The 16,648-nt window shown below is 38.7% G+C and overlaps 1 protein-coding gene across 4 annotated transcripts in view; it reads left to right on the forward strand.

Moving 5' to 3' along the window:
* CCDC171 (coiled-coil domain containing 171) overlaps nt 1-16,648 on the forward strand; it is a 413,214-nt gene that overhangs the window by 5,085 nt on the left and 391,481 nt on the right. For all 4 annotated transcript variants that reach the window (XR_004443489.1, XM_033237405.1, XM_033237406.1 and 1 more), the window contains exons 2-3: nt 1,955-2,110; nt 13,865-14,000. Coding sequence is in view for 3 of the 4 variants with exons in the window: in XM_033237405.1 (XP_033093296.1) it covers nt 2,067-2,110; nt 13,865-14,000 (180 nt within the window). In the remaining variant the exon portion in view is untranslated. The remainder of the gene's footprint in view (nt 1-1,954; nt 2,111-13,864; nt 14,001-16,648) is intronic.

Consider the following 16,648-nt stretch of genomic DNA (forward strand, 5'->3'; position numbering starts at 1 on the left):
TGTGACTTTTTCAAGTTACTACTTTTTTGTTTGTTTGTTTTTGAGACGGAGTTTCACTCTTGTTGCCCAGGCTGGAGTGCAATGGTGCCATCTTGGCTGACTGCAACCTCTGCCTCCCAGGTTCAAGTGATTCTCCCGCCTCAGCCTCCTGAGTAGCTGGGATTACAGGCATGTGCCACCACGCCCGGCTAATTTTGTATTTTTAGTAGAGATGGGTTTTCTCCATGTTGGTCAAGCTGGTTTAGAACTCCCAGCCTCAGGTGATCTGCCTGCCTCCACCTCCCAAAGTGCTGAGATTACAGGCGTGAGCCACTGCACCCGGCTCAAGTTACTTTTAATCTCAGTCTTGATTTTCTTGGTAGAAAAATGGGATAATCCTTACATTGCAGTGTTGTAAGGATCACAATTCTATATATAAAATACCAAGTACAGTGCTTGACGCTGTAGTAGGTGCTCAGTAGATGAATGATGGTGGATTCATTTGTCTACCACTATTTCCCACCTGGTCTTTCAGGTCCCTAGAGAGATGGTATCTCTTCATTCCCACATCATCTTGGCCAAAATTCCAACCTCTGTCCTAGGTCAGACTGTTCAATCAGCCACGTGAATCACTGTTGTAAAGATCTTTTGGATCTATATGTAGGAGCTGTTAGTCAGTTCTCAGCACTGAGATACAGTCTCTATCTCAGTCTGCTTCTTTGAGTTCCTTTTCTTTCGTTGATCTCCCTGAGGTCTAGATATCTCCATACACCTACAATTTCACTTATCAATTATTTATTACAGCTTTCCCCTAGACCAAATCACCCCAAGTATCACTCACTCCCTTCCTTTATCAGGGATCATTATATTTTTTCAGAGAGTTCTGTGTTTAGTAATATAAATGGGTGGTGGCTGGGCACTGAATATGTGCTGAATATATTACTGGATTTTAAATATATGAGATTGATATAGTTATTCCCTTTATATGCTTGAGGAAACAGGCCCAAAGAGTTTTAAGTAACTTGCCCAAAGGCCACATACTTGTAAGATATTTATTAGAGTCCTAATTCAGATCTTTCTGAGTCCAAAGCTTATGGTCCTCTTAGGATTCCGAACTTCCACTGGGGACACCAGGAGGCCCTTTTGGCATATTTGTATTTTTGTCTATTTGGGCTTAATTATTGTTATTTCTCTGTTTAAAATGTTTACCCAGAGACTCCTAACACTGTGGTAAAGTAACTTACTTTGGCTCTGTATAATTTCGAATATCTCCTGTAGAAGAAGTTTCCAAAAGGTAGGCCAGAGTAAGTGACAGATACCCTTCACTTCCCTTCTTCCTCTTTGATTGCTTGGGAGAAGGACTTTGAAAGTTATCATGTGATCTTTTGGTTGGGAGTACCTTGGCATCTTTGATGTCTCATTTATGAAAAAGGCTTTGGGGACCCAAAAATGTCCCTGGACTTCACTTTCTTTCAAACTGAATTTTATGCCCTAGAGATAGGCACTGCATATTCTTTTTATGTTTTCAAGAATAATTTTTTACTATTTTGATAATTTGTTTTTCATTTGAGAAAATAATCTAATAGTTTCATCATTACCTCTTTCTTATAATAAGGAACACCTTTTTAACATTTTGTCATTGTTGTTTTCAATCCTTTTTATTTTAAAATTGTTATTAGACAAAAATATTTTTTAGAGATGGTTTCACCATGTTGCCCAGGCTGGCCTCGAACCCTGGGCTCAAGTAATCCTCTTGCCTCAGCCTCCCGAGTAGCTAGGACTACAGGTGCATACCATGATTCCGGCTTCCAATCCTTTTTGAAAGAAATATAGTAAAACATTATAGCTTTTTGGAATACCAGTATTCATGTGTGTTATACAATAATTTAAAAAATGCAGATAAACCAAAAAACAAGAAAAATCTCCAATGCTATCAGGACTCAAACTGCTATTGTATCATTTACTATTTTAACAGACCTTAGATCATCTAACCTGTAAGCCACAGACATCTTGGGCAATTTTAATCATCAAGAAAGAAATATGTCATTAAGAAACAGCGGGATATTTTGAAAGAGTTGGAAAACATCATGAATTTGAATACTTTAAGTAATGGCACTGGTGATACCCAAAGGTAAGCCTCTAGTCTCTTCTTTTAGTTGAAGAATGTTTTTAGTTGCAAGGATCAGGGAGAAGTCAGTGGTTTTTAGAACTAATTGTAAGAATTCTCATGGGATGGTAAGGGGAGTAGAAATTCTGTGGGACTGAAGGAGCATGAATGAAGCCTCATAAGAATTGGAACTGAATCTAGAGACTTTATGGGGATTTTGTGCTCCTTTATTAATTTGGACCACAAAAGTCCATGTGTGTGAACTTCCTCCTATTACTAGAGACTTGCTTGTTCTTTTCCACTACTCTAAATCTTTCCATTGTATTTTTTCTTATTTGCAATTCTGTTTTGTTTTCTTTAACCTCTATGGCTTTAATTCCTCTTTCTTCATTGGCCCAGCTCTAATTCATGGCTACTGTTTAAGCATTCATTTAGTCTTAGCTGCCGTGGCTGTTTCACTTCCTTACTTGGTATCTCTCAGTTTACTCTCCAAGAAGTAACACCTAATTGCTGTTGCTCATCTTATTTGTACCATTGATTTCTGCCTTTGGGTGTGGCGCCTACGTTTAGTTTGTTCACCTTTGGTGGGTGGAGTCTATAATATAAAACTGGACCACATAGGGTAGTGCCACTCTCTCCTAAGTGTGCTTTACAAAGAATTAAGTACTGAAATTAAAAGTAAATGTTTAAAACTTTTATAGTCATGTAACAGAGTAATATTCTGTTTGCTGAATCTAAGAATAAAGCATTTGGGGTTGTATTCTGTTTCTAAAATTTCTTTAAAAATAATGCATTAAATATATTTTACAAAATCATCATGGGGTAGGTTGAAGATAGTCCCTCCTCATATTTAGTTTGAGAAGGACTGATCTAGACTGCCTTTTCAGCAAGGACGTGTGGATGGGACAAGTACCAAAACTAACATGTAATTTACCCGTAAATTTGCTACACAAATGTATTCCACTTAGCTTTTGAAGCTACTCACCCCCCATTTTTTTTTTTTTTTTTTTTGAGACAGAGTCTTGCTCTGTCGCCCAGGTTGGAGTGCAGTGGCGTGATCTTGGTTCACTGCAGCCTCCGCCTCCCAAGTTCAAGTGATTCTCCTACCTCAGCCTCCTAAGTAGCTGGGATTACAGGTGCCTGCCACCACGCCTGGCTAATTTTAAATATGTATTTAAAAATTAGAATATTTCACCTTATTTAGTATCCTGCTTTTTCAATTTTGGGGAAACTTCTTGCCACATCAATATATCATAATTTTTAGATTTTTATGAAGTGGGGTCTTGTTATGTTGCCCAGGCTGTCTGAAAACTCCTGGCCTCAGGCAGTCCTGCATCAGCCTACCAAGTAACTGGAACTGTAGGCACGCACCATTGCCCCAGCTTGTCGTAATTTTTAATGGCTAAATTACTTTTTATAATTCTAGAATCTGGATACAGTTATTTAAAATCTACTAATCTACTTTGTTTCTGTAGATTTGCCTTTTCTGAACAATTCATATAATTAGAATCACATAATATATGGTCTTTTGTGGCTTCTTTTACAGGGCATATTCCTGAGGTTTGTCAAGTTGTAGCATGTAGCAGCACTTCGTTTCTTTTTGTTGCTGATAGTATTCCATTGTGTGCGTATGCCACATTATGCCCATATACCAGTTGACAGACATTTGAGTTGTTTCCACTTTTTGGGTACTATGAATAATGCTGCTGTGCACATTTGCGTATGTCTTTGTGTTGACATATGTTTTTGTTTCCCTTGAGTAGATTCTTAGGAGCAGCAATGCTGTATCATATAGTAAATTTATGTTAAAATTTTCAAGAAACTGCCAAATTGTGTTCTTAAGTGGCTGAATCATTTTATATTATCACTAGCAATAATTGAGGTTTCAGTTTCTCCATAGCCTGACCAATACTGGTTTTTATCTGACTTTTTCAATTTAGCCATTTTGGTAAGTGTGAAGTTGTATGTTATTGAGGTTATAATTTGAATTTTCCTGATGATTAATGATGTTGAACATCTTTGCATGTGCTTTTTGGTCATTCATATATCTTCATTGGTGAAGTGTCTCTTCAGATCTTTTGTTCATTTTTAAATTGTGTTATTTATTTTCATGTTATTGAGCTTTAAGAGTTTTTGTATATTTGTAATGCAAGTCCTTTATCAGATATCTTATTTGCTGGCCTGGTGCAGTAACTCATGCCTGTAATCCCAGCACTTTGGGAGGCTGAGGTGGGTGGATTGCTTGAGCCCAGGAGTTTGAGACCAGCCTGGCCAACATGGCGAAACTCCATCTCTACAAAAAAATATGAAAATTAGCTGGGCATGGTGGTGTGCCTGTGTGGTCCCAGCTACTCCAGAGGCTGAGGCATGAGAATCATTTGAACCTGGGAGGTGGAGATTGCAGTGAGCTGAGATCCTGCCACTGTACTTGAGCCAGGGTGACAGAGCGAGACCTTGTCTCAACAACAACGACAAAAAAGATATATGATGTGCAAACATTTTTCTCCTGTTTAGTGGCTTGACTTTTCATTTTCTTAATAACATCTGTGGAAATGCACAAAGTTTTTAACTTTGATGAAGTTCAGTTTATCAGTTCTTTTCCTGTAGGAGTTGTGCTTTTGGTTTTGTATATAAGAAATCTCTGACTAACTTAAGGTCATGAAGATTTTTCTTCTATGTTTTCTTCTAGAAGTTTTATAATTTTAGCTCTTATATTTAGTGCTCTATTTTAAGTTACTTTTTGTGTGCGGTATGAGGTAGGGGTCTCAATTTGTCTCTTTGCATGTGGATAGACAGTTGTTCCAGCAGCAGCATTGTTGGTAAGACTCACCTTTCCCTATTGAATTGCCTTGGTACTTCTGTTGAAAATTACTTAACCATGTGTAAGTATAGGTTTATTTCTAGAGTCTTAACTCTGATATATCGATCTACATGTCTGTTCTTTTTTGTTTTTGATGCGGAGTCTCACTTTGTGTCAAGGCTGGAGTGCAGTGGCGTGATCTCACTGCAACCTCTGCCCCCCAGGTTCAAGTGGTTCTCCTGCCTCAGTCTCCCGAGTAGCTGGGATTACAGGTGCCTGCCACTGTGCCCAGCTAATTTTTGTATTTTTAGTAGAGATGGGGTTTCGCCATCTTGGGCAGGCTGGTCTTGAACTCCTGACCTCATGACCCACCGGCCTTGGTCTCCCACGGTGCTGGGATTACAGGCGTACATGTCTGTTCTTAATCCAAAACCACATTGTCTTGATTACTGTAGCTTTATAGTAAGTTTTGAAATTAGGAAGCAAACGTTTTCCCATTTGTTCTTCTTCAAGATTGTTTTGGCTATTTTGAATTCTTTGTCTTTCCAAATTTTAGGATTAGCTTTTCAGTTTCTGCCAAAATGTCTGTTGGGGTTTTAATAGGGATTATATTGAATATGCAGAGTAATTTGGGGAGAATTGCCATTTTAATAATTTTTTTTTGTTGTTGTTGAGACGGAGTCTCACTCTGTTGCCCGGGCTGGAGTGCAGTGGCCGGATCTCAGCTCACTGCAAGCTCCACCTCCCGGGTTCACGCCATTCTCCTGCCTCAGCCTCCCGAGTAGCTGGGACTACAGGCGCCCGCCACCTCGCCCGGCTAGTTTTTTGTATTTTTTTTAGTAGAAACGGGGTTTCACAGTGTTAGCCAGGATGGTCTCGATCTCCTGACCTCGTGATCCGCCTGTCTCGGCCTCCCAAAGTGCTGGGATTACAGGCTTGAGCCACCGCGCCCGGCCTCATTTTAATAATGTTGACTTTTCCTTATATGAATGTGAATATGGAATGTCTTTCCATTTGTTTAGCTTTTCAACTTCTTTCAACATTTTGTATTTTTCAGTGTAAAAGTCTTTCACTTTTTTTTTTTTTTTTTTTTTGAGACCAGATCTTGCTCTGTTGCCCAGGCTAGAGTGCAGTGGCATGATATTGGCTGATTGTGGCCTCAAACTCCTGAGCTCAAGTGATCCTCCTGCCTCAGCCTCCTGAGTAGCCAGGACTACAGGCATGTGCTACCATGCCTGGCCAATTTTTTTTATTTTTGTCGAGACAAGATCTTGCTATGTTTCTCAGGCTGGTCTTGAACTCCTGGCCTCAAATGATCCTCCTGCCTTGGCTTCCCAAAGTGCTGGGATCAGGCATGAGACACCATCCCTGGCCTTGCATTTCTTTTCTTAAATTTATTTTATTCTTTTTGATGCTGTTGTAAATGGGATTGTTTTCTTGATTGTTCATTCCTAGTATTTAGAAGTATAATTGATTTTTGTGTATTGATCTTGTATTCTGTGACCTTACTGAAATTGATTTTAGTTCTAATCTGTTTTTTCTTTTCTTTTTTTTTTTTTTGAGACAGAGTCTGGCTCTGTCGCCCAGGCTGGAGTGCAGTGGCCGGATCTCAGCTCACTGCAAGCTCTGCCTCCCGGGTTCCCGCCATTCTCCTGCCTCAGCCTCCCGAGTAGCTGGGACTACAGGTGCCCACCACCTCGCCCGGCTAGTTTTTTGTATTTTTAGTAGAGATGGGGTTTCACCGTGTTAGCCAGGATGGTCTTGATCTCCTGACCTCGTGATATGCCCGTCTCGGCCTCCCAAAGTGCTGGGATTACAGGCTTGAGCCACCGCGCCCGGCCTTAGTCTGTTTTTCCTTAGTGGATTTCTAGGATTTTCTTTCGGAATCATGTCCTTTGTAATTAAAGACAGTTTTACTTCTTCTTTTCCAGTATGCATGCCTTTTATTTCATTTGTGTTACATGATTGCACTATCTACATCTCTAGTACATCTTGACTAGAAGTTTTAATAGCAGATTTCTTTTTCTTGTTTCAGATCTTACAGGAAGCGTTTAGTCTTTCACCGTTAAGTATGATGCCAGCTGTAGGTTATTTGTGGGTGTCCTTTTTCAAGTGTGGAAATTTTCTTGTAGTTTGTTAATAGTTTTTATCATGAATAGGTGTTGGAATTTGTCAAATGCTTTTTCTGCATACATTGAGATGATCATGTAGTTTTTGTCTTCTTTTTAATTAATTAATTAATTAACTAATTTTAGAGACAGGGTCTTGCTCTGTCACCCAGACTTGATTACAGTGGTCTGGTCATACCTCACTGCAACCTCAAACTCCTGGACTCAAGTGGTTGGCCTCAGCCTCCTGAGTAGCTGGAACTATAGGCACTTAGCCTTGAACTCCTGGCCTCAAGCTATCCTCCTGCCTTGACCTCCCAAAGTGCTGGGGTTACAGACATGAGCCATCACACCTAGCCTCTTTATTTTGTTAAAATTGTGTGTTACATCAATTAATTTTCAGATGTTATACCAATTTTATATTTTTGGGATACATCCTGCTTAGTCATGTTGTATAATCTTTTTAAGATGTTGCTGGATTTGGTTTGCCCAATTTTTTTTTTTTTTTTTGAGATGAAGTCTTACTCTGTCACCCCGGTCAGTGTACAGTGGTGATCATAGCTCACTGCAGCCTTGAACTCCTGTGCTCAAGTGATCCCCCCACCTCAGCCTCCCAAGTAGCTGGGACTACAAGCAGGTGCCATCATGCCCAGCTACTTGGTCTGCTAATGCTTTGTTGAGGATTTTTCCATCTGTATTCATGAGGGATATTAATCTGTTTTCCCCTCTTGTGATAACTTAGTCTGGTTTTGGTATTCAAGTAATGCCAGGTTCATAGAATGGGTTGGGAAGTGTTTTCTCCTGTTATGTAAAGATTGGTATTATTTTTTCTTTACATGTTTGGTAGAATTTGCCAGTGAAGCTATCTGTGCTTGGGCATTCTCTGTGGTTAGATAATACAATATCATTATCTGTTAAAGATCTATCCAGATTTTTTATTTCCTTTTGAGTTAGTTTCAGTAATTTGTGTTTTTCTAGGAATTCATCCATTTGATCTGAATTGTTTACTTTGTTGGTATACTGTTGTACAGAATATTCCCTTATAATCCTTCTACATGGTAATGATGTTTCCTTCTTCATTCTTTATTTTCATAATATGAGTTTCTTCTTTTCTTTCTTTGTTAATCTAGCCAAAGGTTTATTAACTTTATTGCTCTTTTCAAAGAACCAAGTTTTGGTTTCATTGATTATCTCAGTTTTATTTTAGTCTTATTTTAAAAATTAAAGTTATATATGCACATTATTTAAATAATCCATTGTGCTGTAAAATTTATTTAGTGTCATTACAGAAAACGGCAGTACTAATTTCTTTGAGGCCAATCCACTTTCTAGATTCCTAAAAAAATCCTTTTTTCAACTCTCTGAGGTGGTGTTTTTCATCTCTTAAAAATTTTTTTTCATGTTGTTAATTGATTTTTTTAGTTTTAAGTGTTATCTACTGACTTCCTGGTACAGAGGATCATAATTTAGTTCTCATTCCTGCCTGCTTCCTTTTCTGTTCTCTACATTTAGTGATATTATAATCTTAGATTAGTTATTCAATGTTTACATTATTATAGTTATGAAAACTTTTAAGTTGAGCCCATGTAGTAGTATTCAGTGACATTTTTTACTTTCTTGTACAATTTATTTTGCTTGGATTAATAATTACCTGTTTTCTATTTTGGTTTGTTTGCTTAGTTTCTATGAACTTACCAGGAATTCAACTTCATGCTCCAAACAAATTACATAAATCTCTCACAATATGTTTTTTGTCTCCTCCTCCTCCTCCTCCTCCCCCCTCCTCCTCCTCCTCCTCCCTCCTCCTCCTCCCTCCTCCTCCTCCTTCTTCTTCTTCTTCTTCCTCTTCTTCTTCTCCTCCTCCTCTCCTTCTCCTTCTCCTTCTCCTTCTCCTTCTTCTTATTCCTTTTTTAAAGACAGTGTTTTGTTCTGTCACCCAGGCTGTAGTGCAGTGGCATAATCATGGCTCACTGCAATCTTGACCTCCTGGGCTCAAGTGATCCTCCTGCTTTGGCCTCCCAAAGCAGGAGGCCAAAGGTTACACCTGTAACCTGGGATTACAGGTGTGAGCCACTACATTTGGTGTGTTTTCATCTTCTTAAATAAATCACTCCTGAAGGCTTTGACCAGTCCTGCTGGAACAGATTTCTGTTTCAGTGCTTTGCTGCACATGTGTCATCTTAGTATTTCCTCCCATCACTATCCTGGAAATCCCTCTGCTGTTTTCTTGTGTTGAGTACCCAACTTCTAGAATCCCATGTCTTTCTCTTTCTCATTTTGGTGGAGTAAATGTTCCATTAGCCTCCTGAGAAAGTTCATGGGAGGTAAATATTTTGAGGCCTGGCAGATCTGAAATTGTCTTTCTTTTTTTTTTTTTTTTTTTTTTGAGGCGGAGTCTCGCTCTGCCGCCCAGGCTGGAGTGCAGTGGCCGGATCTCAGCTCACTGCAAGCTCCGCCTCCCGGGTTCACGCCATTCTCCTGCCTCAGCCTCCCAAGTAGCTGGGACTACAGGCGCCCGCCATCTCGCCCGGCTAGTTTTTTGTATTTTTTTTAGTATAGACGGGGTTTCACCATGTTAGCCAGGATGGTCTCGATCTGCTGACCTCGTGATCCACCCGTCTCGGCCTCCCAAAGTGCTGGGATTACAGGCTTGAGCCACCGCGCCCGGCCAATCTTTCTTATAGTCTTGTCTTTGGATGGTGATTTGTTGGGTATAAAATTCTAAGTTAGAAATGATTTTTCCCTTGGAATTTTGTCAGGCATTGCATCATTATTTCCTAATTTCCAGTGTTTCTGTTGAGAAACGATGTCAGACTTTTTTTTTAAACTTCTGTTTTAGGTTCAGGGGTACATGTGCAGGTTTGTTATATAGGCACACTCGTGCTATGGGGATTTGTTGTACAGATTATTCCATCACCCACGTACTAAGCCTAGTACCCAATAGTTATTTCTCTGCTCCTCTTCCTTTTTTTTTTTTTTCCTCTGCTCCTCTTTCTTCCCACACCCTTTACCCTTAAGTAGTCCGTTATTTTTTTCTTTGTGTCCATGAGTTATCATTTAGTTCCCATTTATAAGTGAGAACACGTGGTATTTGGTTTTCCTTTCCTGGGTTAGTTTGCTGAGGATAATGGCCTCTAGCTCCATTCATGTTCCCACAAAAGACATGATCTCATTATTTTCTATGGCTGCATAGTATCCTATGGTGTATATGTACCACATTTTCTTTATCCAGTCTGTCATTGAGGGGCAGTTAGGTTGATTCCATGCCTTTGCTATTGTGGATAGTGCTGCAGTGGACATTTATATGCATGTGTCTTTATGGTAGAATGATTTATTTTCCTCTGGGTGTATACCTAGTAATGGGGTTGCTGGGTTGAATAGTAGTTCTGTTTTAAGCTCTTTGAGGAATCACCATGTTGCTTTCTAGAATGGTTGAACTAATTTACATTCTCTATCATTAGTATATAAGTGTTCCCTTTTTTCCTGCAACCTTGCCCCCATCTGTTATTTTTTGACTTTTTTTTTTTTTTTTTTTTTGAGATGAAGTCTTGCTCTTTCGCCCAGGCTGGAGTGTAGTGGTGTGATCTCGGCTCACTGCAACCTCCTCCTCCCAGGTTCAAGCAGTTCTTCCTGCCTCAGCCTCCCGAGTAGCTGGGATTACAGGCACCCGCCACAATGTCTAGCTAATTTTTGTCTTTTTTAGTAGAGACGGGGTTTTGCCATATTGGCCAGGCTGGTCTTAAACTCCTCACCTCAGGTGATCTACCCACCTCGGCCACCCGAAGTGCTGGGATTACAGGCATGAGCCACTGCGCCTGGCCTTATTTTTTGACTTTTTAATAATAGCCATTCTGACTAGTGTGAGATGTTATCTCATTGTGGCTTTGATTTGCATTTCTCTAATGATCACTGATACTGAACTTTGTTTCATATGCTTGTTGGCTGCATGTGTGTCTTCTCTTGAAAAGTATCTTTTTATGCCCTTTACCTACTTTTAAATTTTTTTTCTCATAAATTTAAGTTGCTTATAGATGCTGGATATTAGACCTTTGTCAGGTGTATAATTTGCGAATATTTGTTTCCCATTCTCTAGGATGTCTGTTTACACTGTTGATAGTTTCTTTTGCTGTGAAGAAGGTCTTAAGTTTAAGTAGATCCCATTTGTCAGTTTTTGCTTTTGTTGTGATTGCTTTAGGCATCTTCGTCATGACATCTTTGCGTGTTCCTATGTCCAGGGTGGTATTGCCTAGGTTGTCTTTCAGGGATTTTTTATTTTTTAATTTTTTTTTGAGACGGAGTCTTGCTCTGTCACCCAGGCTGGAGTGCATTGGTGCTATCTCAGCTCACTGCAAGCTCTGCCTCGCGGGTTCATGCCATTCTCCTGCCTCAGCCTCCCACGTAACTGGGACTACAGGCGCCCGCCACCATGCTCAGCTAATTTTTGTATTTTTAGTAGGGATGGGGTTTCACCGCGTTCGCCAGGATGGTCTCCAATCTCCTGACCTCATGATCCGCCCGTCTTGGGCTCCGAAAGTGCTGGGATTACAGGCGTGAGCCACCGCGCCCTGGCTGTCTTTCAGGGATTTTTATAGTCAAACATATTTCTTAGTCTTTTGTGTAAAACCTATTTATTTCTCTCTGGACTTTGGAGGAACTACTTTTTTGTTCCCTGTTTTCTGAAATTTCCATGCATTTAACCTGAGCTCTTTTAGTAGGCCCTTTCGGTTTGAAACTTATATCCTTCAGAATCTGCCTATTTCCGTGGATTTGTTTCTATAATAGTTTCCTCCCCTTCAGAGAGACATTATAGTGCAGTGGTTAAGAGGATATATCATGGAGCCAGGCTTTCAGGGTTTGAATTTCAGCTCTGCCCCTCACTAGCCCTGTGAACTTGGGTCATAGGGGTCATAATAGTACCAATCTCATGAGATTATTGTGAAGAATAAAGGTTTATATATGTAAAATGCTTAGAACAATGCTTACAAAATAATAAGACTATTTAATGTTATAAATTTATATTTTCTCATTCTGTACCTTTATTTAGATTTTGAACTTCTTGGATAGTCTTCTAATTTAAAAAATTTTCAATTTTTTCATCTCCATCTCTTTTTGCTTTATTTTCTGGGAGTTTTTTCTTTTATTTTTATTTATTTAGCTTTTCATTTTCTTACTTTGTGTTTTTGATTCTTTTCTTTTTCTTTTTCTTTTTCTTTTTCTTTTTCTTTTTTTTTTTTTTTTTTTTTTGAGATGGAGTTTCGCTCTTGTTGCCCAGGCTGGAGTGCAATGGTGTGATCTCTGCTCACTGCAACTTCTGCTTCCTGGGTTCAGGGATTCTCCTGCCTTAGCCTCCCAAGTAGCTGGGATTACAAGCATGAGCCACCACACCCAGCTAATTTTTGTATTATTAGTAGAGACAGGGTTTTACTATGTTGGCCAGGCTGGTCTTGAGCTCTTGGTCTCAAGTGATCTGCCCACCATAGCCTCCCAAAGTGCTTGGAGGCCGGGCCTGAGCCACTGCACCTGGCCGTGGTTTTGATTTTTAAGAGCTTTTTTTCCTCTGAATATTTCATTTCTTATTGCAGTCATGGCTGTGATATATGGCTGTTATACTCTCTCCTATTTTTTTAGGAGACAATGTTAGTTTTTTTTTTTTTTTTTTCCTCTTCTAAGTTGTCATCTTTCTGCATAGTCTTTCGAGGCATGCTTCTTTCCATGCACCATATTTTTGGTCTCTATTTATCATATTAGGTGCTTCCTAAACTCTTGGTGATTGTTGGCTGTCTGCTTACATTGAAAAGTAGAGGCCTCACCTAAAAAGATGACTGGAAGCTGAGTATGTGAGGCTTTGTGTTTGTGTCATGCTCTGTAGGGTTATATGGTTAAGCTGTTTTGCTAGAGAACGACTGGCATCAGTATCTTTAGGTATTTTTCACCTGGTTGCTTAGGTTCTGTAGGGAAGACACTTCCAATCACTGCTTGACTGCCATCATTCTGGCAAGACAAGTAGTATTAAAACTCAAGAGCGCTCTTTCATTATATAACTTTTAACTCAACTTATTGTATATAGTATGAAAAACTTACATCATTTGTATCTAATGTCTTCTGATCCAGAGACCTTCTGTTTTATCCTCTCCAGGGAATAAACCCCTAGTGTTTTTCTGACAGACTGGGAAAGAGATAGGTACCCAGTTGTGTGGTGTAGGGGATAGGGGATCTGAGGATGTAATTATTTTGTTGGCAGACTTTCAACTAATTCTCCTGTTTTCTGCTCTACTTTTACCCCGATTTTCAAAGGTGTTGTCAATTACTGAGCTTTTGGGGGTTATCAATTACCACTTGTCCTTATGCATTTCAGCTTCCAGTATTTTATTACTATTACCTCATCTTTTGTGTTCTTTCTCTTGTGAGTTTATACCTCTGAATTCTGTTTGCGGTTATTTTAATGTTTCATTTTTATTTTTGGGAGAGAGTAGTGTGCTTTAGTCTGACATTTTTCTTTTTGTATTATGTATTACATTTGCAGTAAACAAAATGTATTATTTACAAAGAAAAAAAGTGGGTGAACCCAGTCTCTTCCACAATGATCCAGCCTGTGGTATGATCAGACAGTTTAAGTAGCAATCTTGAATAATGTGGTAATTTCCCATTAGACAGTGGTTTGTTGCTAGATGTCTATCTATCTATATATACTACTTTGTATTTCTACATAGCTTTCGCAATGGACATCTTTTACTAGATTGTGAACTCTAAGTCAAGAACTATGTCATGTTCTCTCTGTTTTTTGGAAAATAAGTTGTCAGAAATATCAGAAATGCTCTGAAATGTGCTTTATGAGAAGCATATTCATTTTACTATAATCTTATTTTGTAGGTTGAAGAATGCCTCATCAGATGTAAAACAAATACTTAAAACTGAAACAGAGTTGGATATTACTGCTGATCTCAGGAAGAAACTCCATCGGGCTAAAAAAGAAAAATTAGAAATAACAACCAAACACAATGCAGAGGTATGATTTATTTTCCTCTGAAATAATGTTAAAAGTTGAGTTTGATTTTTTAGATTTATTTCATATGAAAAACTCCATGTTTAACCTTTATCACTATACCGTTCTTGTGTTTAAAAAGGAAATTGTAGTAAATAAAACATGATTTTAAAATGTAGTGTAATTGCATAAGTGTTAAAGTAGAACTTTAATGAATTATGTTTATTTCTATGTTATCTTAGATTTATTTTAATTAATGGGTTCAATTGATTAAAAATATTAATTTATGAACATGTTTGATGATTAAAGGATTTGTAAATCAGACATTTTTGAAATCATAATGTAGGTTCCTTTAAGGTCTCAATTATGGAACAATCTCAAGTAAATTTGAGTATGGAACTTTTAATCATAGTTTAATTCATAAATTATCTTACTTTATGTTGTAAGTCATTATTTCTTTTATTAGTATGTATGTGTATATATATATTTCATATGTGTATGTGTATATTCCAAGATAGTTTTTCTTCCTTTCTAAGATAACTCATGAGTCATATCTTTATGCCTCTTCTCTCTGCTGTGTTCTTTCTCCTTTTTTCTCTGCTAAATCTTATTCTTAAAATTCAGTTTGGGCCACCTGGTGTAGTGGGAAGAATATCAAATTACACAGAGCTCAATTCATTCCTGGCCTTTCCATTTAAGATGCATCATCTTGGGCTACTTGTTTATCCTGTACACCATTGGTTTCTCATTGTGAACTGCTGGTCCCAAAGGGTTGTTGTGATAATTAAGTGAAATAAAATTTGGAAAGTACTCGTGTACTGTAATAGTAGCTGTAATTTATTGACAGTTAAGTGTAAGCAGTATGTTTTTCTTCCCTTTTTGCTAAGTTATGTAGTTCTCATGTTGGGAAACCTTGTCATGTCTCTCTGAGTTAAACCAGCTACTACTTTGTTCTTCCACAACATGTTGCTGTTACAGATATTTTAGAACTAAAACATTTATATCATGCTTATCTGCTCTTCTTTAGTTTGTAAACCCCCTGAGAGCTGAAAACAGTGATCCCACTTTGTCTCCATATTGCTCATGTTTACTGGCACATAGTAGGCCATCAGTCAGTGGTTGTGTACTGAATACATGTATAAAAAGGGCCAGGTGCGGTAGCTCATGCTTATAATCCCAGCATTTTGGGAGGCCAAGGTGGGTGGATCACTTGAAGTCAGGAGTTTAAGATCAGCCTGGCCAACATGGTAAAACCCCATTTCTACTAAAAATACAAAAATTAGCTGGGCGTGGTGGCGCACACCTGTAATCTCAGCTACTTGGGAGGCTGAGGCAGGAGAATCACTTGAACCCTGGAGCTGGAGGTTTCTGTGAGCTGAGATTGTGCCACTGTACTCCAGCCTGGGCAACAGAGGAGAGTATGAAAAGATGATTTTTTTCAGTGTATCTAAGGAGCGGTGGTATTGCTGATTGAAAAAACAAGAGATGAATACGTAATCATTCTCTTTGTAGTTTTTAGTAGCTATTGAGGTAATATTATTATTATAATTTGTCTTTTTTTTGAGACGAACTCTCACTCTGTCACCCAGGCTGAAGTGCACTGGAACGATCTTGGCTCACTGCAACCTCTGCCTCCAGGTTCAAGTGATTGGAAAATCACTTGTCTCAGCCTCCCCAGTAGCTGGGATTACAGGCACGTGCTACCACACCCAGCTAATTTTTGTATTTTTAGTAGAGATGGGGTTTTACTGTGTTGGCCAGGCTGGTCTTGAACTCGTAACCTCAGGTGATCTGCCCACCTTGGCCTCCCAAAGTGCCGGGATTACAGGCGTAAGCCACTGTGCCCGGCCCAACTGAGGTAATTTTAAAGTAATCGTTGAAGTAATTGCTTCTATTTACATTGTGATAATCCATATAAAGTGATATGTGTTAAATGTATGCTAATTATTCATAAACGCTAAAACTTATTTTTTAAAACCAAATGTACATGTTACTTGAGAGTATTAGTGTGATGATAATCATTCCTTTATTAAATAAATTCTCTCACAGCCAGGTGTGGTGGCTCATGCCTGTAATCCCAGCACTTTGGGAGGCCAAGGCAAGAGGATTGCTTGCGCCCAGGAGTTTGAAACCAGCCTGAGCAACAGAGTGAGACCCTGTATCTACAAAAAATAAAATAAAAATAAATATGTTCTTTCATAATATGTTTATAGTTGTCATTAGATTTCTCAGCAGAACACACTGTTTTCTTTTATTTGATCAAAATGTTTTGAAGTATATGTTCACATTAAAGAGGTAGGAAATTATCTTAGGGAAGGAAGACAGTTTTCTTAAAACAGGAAATTATAATTGGTTCAACTCCAGATTTATATTAGTAATTATTATTATTTTCCATTATTTCTTTTCTTTTTTTTTTTTTAAAACAGAGTCTCACTCAGTCTGTTGTCCAGGCTGGAGTACAATGGTGCTATCTTGGCTCACTGCAACCTCTGCCTCCCAGATTCAAGCTATTCTTCTGCCTCAGCCTCCCAAGTAGCTGGGATTACAGATGCCTGCCACTGCGCCTGGCTAATTTTTGTATTTTTAGTAAAGATGGGGTTTTACCATCTTGAGCAGGCTGGTCTCAAACTCCCGACCTTGTGATCCACCTGTCTTGGCCTCCCAAAGTACTG

The sequence above is a fragment of the Trachypithecus francoisi genome, unplaced genomic scaffold (genome assembly GCF_009764315.1).
Source record: "Trachypithecus francoisi isolate TF-2019V2 unplaced genomic scaffold, Tfra_2.0 Lachesis_group16, whole genome shotgun sequence".
In the NCBI taxonomy this organism is placed as follows: domain Eukaryota; kingdom Metazoa; phylum Chordata; class Mammalia; order Primates; family Cercopithecidae; genus Trachypithecus; species Trachypithecus francoisi.